The sequence below is a fragment of the Myotis daubentonii genome, chromosome 7 (assembly GCF_963259705.1).
Source record: "Myotis daubentonii chromosome 7, mMyoDau2.1, whole genome shotgun sequence".
NCBI classification, from domain to species: domain Eukaryota; kingdom Metazoa; phylum Chordata; class Mammalia; order Chiroptera; family Vespertilionidae; genus Myotis; species Myotis daubentonii.
In genome coordinates, this window is record NC_081846.1 from 9,838,318 (window position 1) to 9,852,072 (window position 13,755).

Here is a 13,755-nt window from a genome sequence, read left to right on the forward strand (position 1 = left end):
CAGGGATGGTGCTTGGAATCTCCTCTTAAAACTCAGCCTGCCAGATGACTCTTATGCTTGCTAAAGAGCCACTAAATTATATCTAATATATAGTTTTTATGTAGATACCAAGTTAGAGATTTTTGCTATTTCTCCTGACATTTTAAAAACTGTTGGCCCTGACTGGTTTGGCTCAGTGGATAGAGCGTCAGCCTACAGACTCAAGGGTCCCAGGTTTGATTCTGGTCAAGGGCATGTACCTTGGTTGCGGGCACATCCCCAGTAGGGGGTGTGCAGGAGGCAGCTGATCGATGTTTCTCTCTCATTAATGTTTCTAACTCTCTATCCCTCTCCCTTCCTCTCTGTAAAAAATCAATAAAATAAATAAAAAAAAAACTGTTGTGGTAGCTAAGGTAAACTGGTAAAAGGGTCACATATTCCTAAAGAATCTTATAAAAGTCAAGGTTTTCCCCATGAATCAATAGAATGTTGCCATGTTATTAGTTTTAGAGAGGTAAATTTTTAGATGCTTTACTTCTTAGCTCTCATCTTGATCCTCTGTTGTTATTTTAAATCTTATTTACAAAGATGAAAGAAGCTAATCCTTCCTCCCCCTCCTGTATCACACAAGATAAAGAAAGATTTCATTACCTCCAATGTCAGTTGTCTTTGGGCATCTTTGGAAGCTTGCAGGTGCAGTCTCAGTTCTTCCTTCTCAATCACATGCTAACAACATATTAAAGAGACACGTGAAACCTTCCCATATAAAATAGAGGCTACTCTCTTTAAGACATCTTAAGGGCATAGTCTATGTAGAGATCTCTAAAAAGCTCACCTTCCAAAAGCCAAATAAGAGCAATAACATGGGCAAAATACAAAATCCACAAAGGTGTTCAGAGGACAATGAGCACAAGACAGTAACTCACATCACGCTGTTCTGAGGAAGATCTGACCCATTTTACTGTAACCAACCCCAACATTCTTTTAAAACATTATTTCTGTAAGTGATGACCTGTTAACGAATACATGACCGCAGATAAACAGTCTGCCTGCCTAAGAATTCTAGGAACTAACTTCAAAAGAAGCAGACTCTGACCTTCAGACATTCCAGCTTCGGGAGAACTGCTGACCTTCAACCAGCTATCTGAACAGGCTGTTGGCTCGCTCGGAGAACTCTTAACCCCTTCATTTTGATTGCTCTGTTGTGTGGTTTTTTTCTCTTCCTCCTCCCTCCTTACAAAAACCTCTGCCTGTGTCCAATTGTTAAGACAGTCTTGGTGACAGGAGTCCACCATCTTCTCAGGCAGCCGGCTCTTGAATAAAACTACCTTCCTTCTACCAGCCCGTCTCTAGATTATTGGTTTTTGAGCAGCAGGCAGCAGACCTGGGTTCAGTATCATTTTGAGAGAGAAATAGTGACTTGAAAGTAGTTATTCATGCTTCATGACACAGAGAAGACTAAAACAGTAATCAGTTTACAGCACTTTAAAAGTCATCAGTTTACAGGGACCGTGTTTATTTTGCTCAATCTAGTACTTAGCGCATGCATGGTACTAGGTCAGTGCTTAACAAACATCTGTTGAATGAAAGAATGAACTTACCTCTTTAAGTTTGTGCTGAAGATCTACAATTTGAGACAAGAGAGAGGAAATCTCTTCTTGATATCGTATCAGTTCATCACTCTTCCCAGACAATTCCTCAGTCATTTTGGACATCTGAGCATTTGTTTCACCTTAGAAACAAATAAGAATTTTAAAAATTAATAAAATTGAAGGGTAGGGGTTGGCAAACTATGACTGCACCAAATCTTGTTTTGTAACAAGCACTGGACTATCACAAATACAATGTTCTTTAACATAAATTTAAAAAATAAAGATTCTTCTGAAATAAAAGCTAATCTTGGGAACTGAATATGAGGCAATGACGACTTGTAAAGGCAAGCTAAAGGTTTTGCTTTAATCTTTTTCATTATGAAGAACAAGTAGGCTGAAAAGATATAGGTGAATTACATATCTTTGCAAGTGCCAAGACATAATCTCATTTATGTCTTTGAGAACTCTTCAGGAATGTAAATAAACTCCCACAAACAATGAAAATTAAACTTAAGAAGTCTAACACAGGGACATTTCCAGAATGGAACAGTTACAATCTGTTAAACCTACTGATAAAGCTACTGAGATGCTTCTATAGGAGAGAGACTTTCTGGGATATGTGGCAAACTGAGTAGAGCCTCTAAAAGCATTTTTTTACAGCCTAGCACTCTTGAATGCATATGAAATAGAATCTTTAGACATCCATTGGGGAAATAAATCTTTATTTCAAATAAAAACTTTGATATCTAAACACAAGTGACAGAACCGTGTATCAGTGTCATATAAAACTATTTCTTAATTGACAGAACCCCTATAACATTTCATAGGATGGCAATAAGAAGGAAGGAGACCTGGATCTGAATTCTTTTTTTTTTTAATATATATTTTTTATTGAATTTTTACAGAGAGGCAGGGAGAGGATTAGAGAGTTAGAAACATCGATGAGAGAGAAACATCGATCAGCTGCCTCCTGCACACCCCCTACTGGGGATGTGCCCACAACCAAGGTACATGCCCTTGACTGGAATCGAACCTGGGACCCTTCAGTCCGCAGGCCGATGCTCTATCCACTGAGCCAAACCAGTTAGGGTTGGATATGAATTCTTGGGCAAGTAATCACTTCTTTGTTTTTTAAAGTTTAAAAGGTGGGTAATGATAGTGCTGATGGAGAAGATTCAATTTACATTGCTTCTGGTTCTCTAATATTCTGTTACTCTAAGTTACCACATTCTGAGGCCCACAGCCCAAATGAACTGATGTGATGTTACGTTTCTCTTTCAATGTAACAGGCTTTATATTAGTAGAGAAATTAAATACTTTCTCTAGTAAAGCTGATCTTTTCCCAACTAACTTATTTTAAAAACTATTTTAGTTAACATTACATCAAACCAAAATATATTCCTTTATAGACACATAGTTGGCACTTAATAAATGACTCACTGAATGTTAGACCAGGCTCTGCCACTGATCTATCGTTTTCTGACTGACAAATCACATTCTCTACAGGACTATTTTCTCATCAACCAAATAAGAGCTCTGGTTTCTTTCATTTTAACATGCTATAACTGATAGAAATATAGATCTTATTCAATGAAGATGGCAACTGAAATCAAGATATTTCTGAAAAGTATATATGTTATTTTATTTAGAGTTGTACGTTAATGTGATATTCCAAGATCTTCAGTAATTATTTAATAGTGTTTCTTGAGATGTTTCTACTGAAACCTTCGATCTAATTTCTGAGTTGGAGATATCCTACCAAAGACCTGCCCAAAGGCCAACAGAACGTGTTAGTACTTACGAAGTTCTTTAACACAGTCACTGACAAGCTGTTGCTCCTTCTCTTCATAGCTAATAGTTTCTGTCTTTATGTGACAAGCCTTCAAGAAAAAAAATAGTGATATCTTCTAATTATTTTACAGTATTAACTAAAAAAATTCTCATTTGAACATAAAAGTTGATCACTTACAAAGGAAAACAACTCATAAACCTTTATCCACCATAAAATAAAGGTACAGAAAAGGATGTTCCAAACATCTCCCTCATTCTCTCTGAGTCTCTGTAAATGCCTCCTCATCCCTCAGCCCCTCCCCCTGCTCCCATGCATTTCTGCCTGGCTAATCCCTAGCCTCAGCTAAAATATCACTTACTTAAGCGGGACTTCTCTGATTCCCCCCTCCATCACACAAGCTCACAGAACCTTGCAATTTTCCAACATAAACTCCACAAGGCACATATTCTATGCTGTGGCTTTCTCATCTGTCAACTTGCTATTATCCACTTCTCAGTGGAATCTAAGAAACAAGGGAAGGAAAATAAATACGAGCGTCTTGGCTGCACTCCCTAATTAGAATGTCAACAGCAAATCCTTAGTTATGCCACATTTCATCTCAACTCTACCTGGGTTTAAACCTACAACCTTTAAGTTAATGAAACTGGGAACTGGGTTGAATGTACCTTGGACCGAAGAGCCATATTCTCTTCCTCCAGTTCCTTGAGCTTTTCTTGCAGCATGTCCAACTGTAGCAAGCCCTGAGATAAGTTGAAGGACTCATTGAACCGAAGAGGTGTAGAACAGCTGGAATCGGTCTCACTCTCTTCCGAAGCAATGGAGACAATTCGAAGTAACTCATCTTTCTTGGATAGCTCATGCTGCAGTTGATTGACCTGCACAGCAAAAGAGCTAGATTTATAAGATGTCCTTTATTTTGTATTATTTAATATAACATATGTAATATAACTTCTATTTCATTGAGCAATCATTCCTCATCATAAAACAAAATAATGTAATTAGCTGCTAGATTTACTCAGTAAAGTAGCAAGTGCTAAAAAGAAAATAATAAACCTCAGATACTTCCCAAACTATAATTTTACAGCATTAACTCAACAAATATAGCTTTTTCTATACTAGATGAGAAGGAAAGTCAATTTTTACATTCTATATAATAGAAATATAGGAGGAAATTTTCACAGTTGGAAACAAAACAAAACTGAAGGAACTTCAAACTATAAGAATGGATCCCTACTTTCAAATTCTTATCCTAAAGGTTTGTACTTTTAAGCTGTATAACTCTGCATGATCTCCTAACTTTAGTTCTAGGAAATATATTCAACATAAAGGCTCAAATGTTATTAAATATAATGCATTTATAAAATGTAAGTAAAACTAGATAAAAATAACAAATTATAGAAAACTTGAAATTTAACCATTAAAATTAATAATAAAGCAGTTCTCACTAAAAATATGCACTGCTTAGGAATAAATAAATTTTCAAAATGTCTTTTCCTTTTCCTTTTGTTTGGGTTTTTGACTGAAGATACTTCATTTGGGTATCTATTATTTGGGGCTGAATTTTTTTAAAACTAAAGTTAAAGATGACACACAAAGTTTACACAAAGGGGCGAGGAAAAAAGCGTTAGAATTTAAGTACTACAGGCACTGAATATAGGCTTTTATATGGACCAAGGCAGACTCACACAAGCACTCCTCTGTACGGTATTTTTCATTCCTCTACTGGTTAGTTCAATGGTTACCAACAAAGTCCACATGTACTGGTGTTATTTACCTACTTATTGTCATCAATTCAGGGATACCCAGGAAAATAAATTCCTCCACAGCCCAAGACCTGAACACTTCACGCTGCAAATACTTGATCAAAGACTTACTTGGTCAAAAGCTTGTCCCAACTGCTCCTCCAGGGCTTCATTCTGCTCAGCCAACACATGATTCCGCTTTAAGAGAGCTTGTCCAATGCGAGCAGCTAGCTCCAGATCACGATCCCTCTGTTAAAATCCAAAACACTTTTCTTTGAGCAACAACAATATTACATGGTAGTTTAGAGTTTTGCAGTCAATTTTGCTAAATAAACACAAAAAGCAACATTCTAGAAAGTATTTTAACACCCTGATACCAGATAAACACAGGGCCTAGCACACAGGTGATGTTTAAAATATGTTGGTCAAATGGATGACCACCACAGTTATAAATGCAAAAGGGCATTTTTCCCCCTGATATCAAGTGAAATGTATTGATTAATCAACCCTATTAATTAGGATCCAGCGACCTAACCTTTACACTTACAACTTTGGGGAATTAGAAAATCAATGCAGTCTTCAAAACTGAGGACAGGGCCTGACACACAATAAAGGCCCAACAAATGCATCTGTCTATCAAGCATGGTAATGAGGCAGAATTTGGTATTTAAGACATGAGGATCAGGTCGATATGCTGAAAAGTGTTATTTAGAGCAAAGCTTATATGCCCTGAGAGCCAGAGGCTTAGAGGAAAGCATAGTCAAGAGCTCTACTGTCAACTGGTGCAAGAATGATGATGTGAAATAAAGTAGGGGATAAAGGACTGGAAGTTTTGAAGTACAAGGTTCTGTTTAAAGTGTAGAAAAAAAGAGAGTCAAAGAAGTTGGTGGTAATGATGCAGGCATGCCTAGAGAAAAGCCAAGCAAAGCAAGAGTTACTCTTCCTGGGTACATGGTGATAGTTAGAACACAGAAATCTCATCTACATGGTGGTGGTGAGGACTGTATTCTATAGGATGAAAACCTGCCAATATACATATAACTACCTTATATACAAGTATGGGCTCTGCTTACAGTAATCACTATAAATAAAATTAAGCTTCTACTATTTTGCTCCATAATACATGACAACAGGTGGATGGGTTATTTCCAGATTTTCAAGGCCCACTTATCTCATTGTCAACGTAAGCTAAGTGGCATACACAGGATCGTTCTGGGGAGCTGGGGGAGAGGAAAAGGGGTACTTCAAAGAGAAAGACAGTCTTCCATAAGATCAACTGAAACTGAAGTGTAAGGAGACACCTCTATGACTGCCAAGTGGGAAAGGTACACCACACATATTAAAAATGTCATGGACAAAGTGAGCTAAAAAACAGCCCAAACTGAAAGTAAAACTCTTTGGGAAGATGCTCCAAGCTGCAGTAGATTTGCAAGGCAAGGGATCTGTCTCTTGAATAGGAGTTCTGCTCCAGGCTGAGTTAATTTTTTTTTTTTTTTTTGGACAGGGAGGCCAGCCAGCACCATTGTAATAAAAAGCAAAGCAGACAAACAAAGCCCCCTAAACCTTCTATAATTTCATAACAATTAAGTTCAGAAACCATTCTGCTTTGGAATGCCAGATGGCATGCCAGTTGTTCCAACTGTAACAACCTTATAAATTAACCCAAAACAAAGACATCATCATTTTTCATTTGATGTAAAAACTTTATAGATTCCAAATTATCTTTAGGTTTTAGTTTTTTGTACTGGCAAAAGAAAAAGATATATTCCTACCTCTGCTAGGAGATGTGTAACCATGTCGATGTCATTGTAAGTTTTGGTCATCTGCTCCACCCTGTCTGTGCCTAGAACTAAGGTAGGATTTAGAAATAGAAGATAATTTTAGCTATTCATAAGAAACGAAAGATGACAACAACAAACCCAGGCTTTTACAAGCCATTTAAGAGAATAAAAATGCATGTGAAAAAAAGGGGAAGGAGATGTTTCATGTGTTAGACAATCTGTAAATAGCTTCATTATTACAAACAAACATACATCATACAATAAATTAAGAAAGTATCAAATGATCACAAGGCAGTCACTTCCTATCTCCTCCTTCCTTGGTAAGATTAGAACTTTGGCCCACTCATACTACAGAAAGTGTGCTGGGAGAATGTATTAAATCACCAAATGTTTTACATCCTAATCTAAATTGAAGTCACTGAGGGCTAGTTAGTGAGAAGTTATACTGTTACAAAGGCATTCAATTAGAATTCTCTTGTAATTATCTTGAATATCATCACCTATTATTTTGAGTTAATCTCCTATATAATAAAGAGGTAATATGCAAATTAACCCTAACACCCTCACAAGATAGCTGCCTACGACCAGGCCGGCAAGGGGGTTAGTGAGGGATGACCAAACAACTGAACAACAGGCTGCATGGGGCAACCAGGCCGGCAGGGGGGCCGTGAGGGGTGACCAGGCCAGTGTGAGGGGGCAGTTGGGGGCAACCAGGCCAGTAGGGGGAGAAGTTGGGGGCGACCAGGCCGGCGGGGAGTGGGGAGGGCAGTTAGGGGCAACCAGGCCACCAGAGGGGGGCAGTTGGGGGAGACCAGGCCGGCAGTGGGGGCAGTAAGAGGTGACCGGGGGGGGGCAGTTAGGGGCGACCGGGCCAGCAGGGAGGTGCAGTTGGGGGTGACCAGGCCAGCAGGGGGGCAGTTGGCGGTGATTAGGTTGGCAGGGGGGGCAGTTGGGGGTGACTAGGCCAGCGGGAGGGGCATTTGGGGGTGACCAGGCCGGTGGGGGAGAGCATTTGGGGGTGACCAGGCTGGCGGAGGGGGGCAGTTAGGGGCAACCAGGCTGGCAGAGAGGGGCAGTTGGGGGCAACCAGGCGGTAGGGGGGGCAGTAAGGGATGACCAGGCCGTTGGGGTGAGCAGTTAGGAGCAACCAGGCAGGCTTGGGGGGCAGTTAGAGGTGACCAGGCCGGCAGGGGGGTGCAGTTGGGGGTGACCAGGCTGGCGGGGGGGGCAGTTAGGGGCAACCAGGCTGGCAGAGAGGGGCAGTTGGGGGCGACCAGGCTGGTAGGGAGGGCAGTAAGGGATGACCAGGCCGGTGGGGTGGGCAGTTAGGGGTGACCAGGCCAGCACGCAGAGGCAGTGAGGGGCGATCAGGCTGGCAGGGGGGGCAGTTAGTGGCAACCAGGCAGGCAGGCAGGTGAGTGATTAGGAGACAGTGGTCCAGGATTGTGAGAGGGATGTCCGACTGCCGGTTTAGTTCAATAAACTACCATGTCCTAAACTGGCAGTCAGACATCCCCCAAGGGGTTCCAGATTGGAGAGGGTGCAGGCTGGGCTGAGAGGACTGCCCCCGTGCACGAATTTCGTGCACCAGGCCTCCAGTCAATAAATAAGGAATAGGACTTGTAAGACTTTTTGTAGCTTTGTTATGACCATAATCATTTTTAGCTTAATTAAAAACTCGTTATGATAATCTTCATATCTAGACTATTGCTATAAAATAAATCTATACTGGAGACCCAGGGCACGAATTCATGCACGGGTGGGGTCCCTCGGCCTGGCCAGCGATCAGGGCCATCTCACCCAGTCCTGATTGGGGGCAGCTGGCTAGAGGAGGGACCGCAGGAGGTTGACCGGCTGTAGGAGGTTGGCTGTGGGAGCGCACTGACCACCAGGGGGCAGCTCCTTCGTTGAGCATCTGCCCCCTGGTGGTCAGTGCGCATCTGCCCCCTGGTGGTCAGTCAACCGGTCATATGGTCATAATGGTCGCTAAGGCTTTTATATATACAGACTAGAGGCCCAGTGCACAAAAATTTGTGCACTCGGGGAGAAGGGGGGTCCCTCAGCCCGGCCTGTGCCCTCTCGCAGTCTGGGACCCCTCGGGGGATAACGACCTGCTGGCTTAGGCCTGCTCCCAGATGGCAGAGGGCAGGCCCAATCCCTAGGTGCAGCCCCTGGTCGGGCTCAGAGCAGGGCTGATTGGGGAGTTGGGGCGCTGCCCCCTGTCATGCACAGAGCAGGGCGATCGGGAGGTTGTGATGCCACCCTCAGTCACGCTCAGGGTAGGGCCAATTGGGGGGTTGGGGCACCGTCCCCTGTCACACTCAAGGCAGGGTTGATGGGGAGGTTGCGGCGCCACCCCGTCACGCACAGAACAGGGCCAATCAGGGGGTTGGGGCACTGCCCCCTGTCACGCACAGAGCAGGGCCGATCAGGGGGTTGGGGCGCTGCCACTCTCACACTCAGGGCAGGGCCGATGGGGAGGTTATGGCTCTACCCCATCACACACAGAGCAGGGCCCGTTGGGGGCGGGGGGGGGGGTTGGGGTGCCACACCCTGTCACACACAGAGCAGGGCCAATCAGGGGGTTGGGGCACCGCATCCTGTCACACACAGAGCCGCAGGGTGATCAGGGGGTTGGGGAGCTCCCCCCTATCAGGCACAGAGCAGGGCTGATCAGGGGGTTGGGGCGCCTTCCCCTGTCACGAACAGAGCAGGGCGGATAGGGAGGTTGTGGCCCCGCCCCCTGTCACACACAGAGCTGCAGGGCGATCAGGGGGTTTGGGCACTGCCCCCTGTCACGCTAATCCCAGTGCCAGGAGGCCTCGCGGCTCCGCTGATCCCTGTGCTGGAAGGCATATTACCCTTTTACTATATAGGGTAGAGGCCTGGTGCATGGGTGGGGGCTGGCTGGTTTGCCCTGAAGGGTGTCCTGGATCAGGGTAGGGGTCCCCACTGGGGTGCCTGGCCAGCCTGGGTGAGGGGATGATGGCTGTTTGCAGCTGGTCACACACCCTTCAGGGTGGGGGTCCCCACTGGGGTGCCTGGCCAGTCTGGGTGAGGGGCTGAGGGCTGTTTTCAGGCTGGGGTGACTGAAGCTCCCAACCGCTCCTTTTCTTCTTTTCTTTTTTTTATTCTGGGCCAGCTTTAGCTTTGAGGCTTGGCTCCAACTCTTAGGCCTCCGCTGCTGAAAGTAGGTTTCTGGCCTTTGCTTATAATGTTGCGATCCTGCTGGCTGACTAAAGCAGGTTTCTGGGGTTTTGTTTAGCTTCCATATTTGTTACATAGTTGCTTAGAGTTGCAGCTCAGAGGCTTGCAGCGGCAGGCGGGAACGTTGGAGTCCTCCGTCACTGAAGCAAGCAAGCCTCATGTTAGTTTCAAGCTGCCTGGCTGCCGGCCGCCATCTTGGTTGGCAGTTAATTTGCATATTGCCCTGATTAGCCAATGGGAAGGGTAGCGGTCGTACGCCAATTACCATGTTTCTCTTTTATTAGATAGGATTATTACCTGCATAATTCAAGCCCAGTATTTCTGCACCTCATAAACTCAGAAACTGTCAATGCACTTGGGTAATTTTGCTCCAAAGAGAAGGACAAACATGACTCCAGTGACTCCATAGTCATAATAAGCAATATCTTTTTTAGCTGAAAACAATGCATAATACAAAAGGAATCAAAGTACACTTTGGACTGTACTACATGATACAGATTTATGTTTGACTTAGGTTTTTATAATTACTTTGTCTTGAAGAAATAAAAAAACCAGAGACTTTGGAGCAGAAAAGCTTGAGTGAGCTTGAACAAGTCACTTAACCCTTCTGAGATTCAGATTCTGTATTTATAATATGGAGGCCATACATGCATTGCACAAGGTCATTAGGAAAGGGACCATTAGTCATGGTTATTATATCTGAGCTTGTAATTTTTCTTCCTAGCAACATTGCTTAAAATGAATCTGAGAATTACTCAGACCTTAATTATTAATGATAATCTTATTCCATCCTAGTTAAAAGTAAAACAAAGTGCTGTGTTGATATTAGAAGATAGCTAAAAAAAGGAGTTTTAAACTGAATATAAGAAAACTTAAAAGAAGAAAAACTATCCAAAACAAAAAACTAAAAAGAAACATTTTCACTTGAAAATAATTTATATTTACAAGTAGAAAAAGGGACTCCATAATTTAACCACAGGATTAAGGAATACAGGCTTTTGGGTTTAAGAAATCTTCACAATTTGGTAGCTTATTGGCACTAATAGAAATTCCTTCCTTGTCCTATATACTAAAAGCCTAATACGCAAATTGTCCCCTTGACTGGGAGTTCGGCCAGGAGTTCAACCAGGGGGCGGGGCCGCTGGCAGCTGGAGGCCAGGGGAAGGGAGGCGCCCTGGCCAGCTGCTGGCAGCCTCTAGGGACCCTACCTGTGCACGAATTTCATGCACTGGGCCTCTAGTATTCATATAATTACTTCCTTTCTCTTTCTCATAAAAACCCCTTGCCTTCACCCCATAATCAGAACACTATTTGGGTTTCTGCTTGAATCAGTGCTTCCTGAATAGCTATTTTTTGTGATCTCAAATAAATGCCTATTGCCTCTTACCTTGGCCTTTTATTTTTAGAATAATAAGAATCAGTTAAAAACAATTTTATACAATTAAAAAAAAAACATGACATAGCTCATTTTACATAATTGACCACAGTTGAAAATGAAGTGGCAAATTTAATTTGAAGTAAAGCCAGTAAGTTAAGGATGTAAAAAACAGCTGTGAGCTGCAAGTCACACATGATGAAAGAGGAAGAGAAAATGAAAAACACAGTACTATATAAAACCATCTGTCACTGCTTGAGAATTTAAAGCTGAACTTTAAGAAGTTAATCTCATTTAATGATCTCATTTTCTTGTATGAGGGATCTTGACTGAGAGGAAGTACTAGTATATGATGTGTCTAATACCACGAAGCAAGCCATTAGTGGCAAAGCCAAAATAATGAGGTGATAACAACCCCAGCTTACAAGGTCAGAAGATAAAACTTGGGTCTGCTCATTCCTAGTATGGAGCTCTAACACCATCCTGCTGCTTCTACCACAGTCCCACCGAGATCAAAAGGCATTTATCTGATGAGGTACTCGAGTACCCACATGTTCTAAACAGCACAGATCCCAATTCTGTTCTTCAAAGGGTGGGCATTATCTACATATAGGAGAAGCTGGAAGGATATACATTAAACTGTTAATAGTGGCTATCTCTGGGTAGGGATTATAGTTGATCTGTTGTTTTTGTTTCTGTTTTTTGCTAATTTTCCATGAATAAATGTTATCTTTATAATAAAAAAAAATAGTTCTTGTTAAGAGGTTGCAAAAGTAAAATTTAAAATGTTTCAATATGTATTATGGCAAAGAAGTTAGGTAATGCACCAGAATTTTCCAATTCTTATGTTTTATGTGAAACAGGCTGTATACTACCAAGCCCCAAAGGCTGAGCCAGCTCAATTGCAGAGTTGCTCCACTGATGTCAGTCACAAAGCATATAGGAAGGAACACAATGGATTCCTCTCTGCAACCTAATGAGTTCTGTCTTCTCTTCCTTATCACATACTCCTGATAAAGACATGTTGCTTGGGAAGATTTCAAAAGTACTCAGGGCACAGCTCTTACAAGTTCTCTTGGCATTTAGGCATTGAGATTAAATGCTTCTAAAACCATAGACTATTAACTGTAATTCTCTAACCAGGAATGAAGAGATAGTCAAGCAGGCTGACTTTATTATAGTAATTTCTATAAAATCCTATTTTCCCTTCAGTTCTTAGCGGTTAAAATAGAAATTTGTTAAATGGTACAGGAATTAGCAATGCTTCTTGCTTATTTCCAGACATGAACTTCCTTAACCTAATTCTCTGAAATAACAACAATAACAAAACCATATACATCAGGGAGATAAAAAAATTTATTGAGGTACAACTGACATATAGATAAACATTTTTTTTAACAGAACAATTTTGTAACTTGGTTTTGGAAGGTTATTAATTAATATTCAACATTTTTGGTGTAATATTTAGAGAATTTAATGTTCCTAAAAAAAAAAAAATGGGGGTAATATACACAAGCACTTTATTCTGCATCAACTGCCTCAATCTCACATTTTTTCAGGATGGGAACTACCAATATTAAACTTTGTGTGCATGGTGGGGACTAAGATGGAACTGGTTTGTTGGACCCATTCATTGCTCTCGTGATCTATTTTTCAAGTAAACAACTTCTTTCCAGTTTCCAGTTTGTTTGGTGGGAGCTTGAGAACAACCAGTATCATTTCCCTCATGTGAGATAGGCTCCCAACCCAAAACCCATGTTTCCTTCCAAATTGATCTTCTTCTCACAGCTCTTTCAATTTCTTTACATTATGTGAGAGAGAAGGTGCCACTTCTTTATAGTTTGTTAAAATTCATTTTAATGAGCACAGTATCTACTGGCATGTGCAGGAAGTAGGGATAAGAAGAAGCTGAACCCAAGGATGGCTCACCAAGATACATAATTATTTAAAACCACCAATCTTGAAATATCAAGGGGATAGAAAACTGTGGGAAAGGGTAAGAGAATGTTTTGTATCTTGCTTTTTAAAGCCTTGGTCAATTTGCTACATAAAGTAAATCACTTATCTTTTACATTCATAAGATGAAAATTCATAATGAAAGTTATTTATATTAGAGTGAACTGCTAACCCAAAGAATTGATACCTTTAAAATAACAGTGAAATGAAAGTAAATCAAAAGATAAAGTATTAGTGAGGCAATTATAATCCCAGTTTATTTGCTTCATGATCTCAGGTACATCAACATATAGTATAGAGTTTAATTTTCAAACCGAAGTAAAAACAGTAC

At 41.6% G+C, this 13,755-nt stretch overlaps 1 protein-coding gene across 2 annotated transcripts in view; it reads right to left on the reverse strand.

The window, feature by feature from the left end:
* TRAK2 (trafficking kinesin protein 2) overlaps positions 1 to 13,755 on the reverse strand; it is a 62,181-nt gene that overhangs the window by 17,702 nt on the left and 30,724 nt on the right. For both annotated transcript variants that reach the window (XM_059702775.1, XM_059702776.1), the window contains 6 exons: positions 6,878 to 6,954; positions 5,238 to 5,354; positions 4,029 to 4,238; positions 3,373 to 3,451; positions 1,581 to 1,711; positions 631 to 705 (listed from right to left, as the gene is read on the reverse strand). In XM_059702775.1, the coding sequence (XP_059558758.1) occupies positions 631 to 705; positions 1,581 to 1,711; positions 3,373 to 3,451; positions 4,029 to 4,238; positions 5,238 to 5,354; positions 6,878 to 6,954 (689 nt within the window). The remainder of the gene's footprint in view (positions 1 to 630; positions 706 to 1,580; positions 1,712 to 3,372; positions 3,452 to 4,028; positions 4,239 to 5,237; positions 5,355 to 6,877; positions 6,955 to 13,755) is intronic.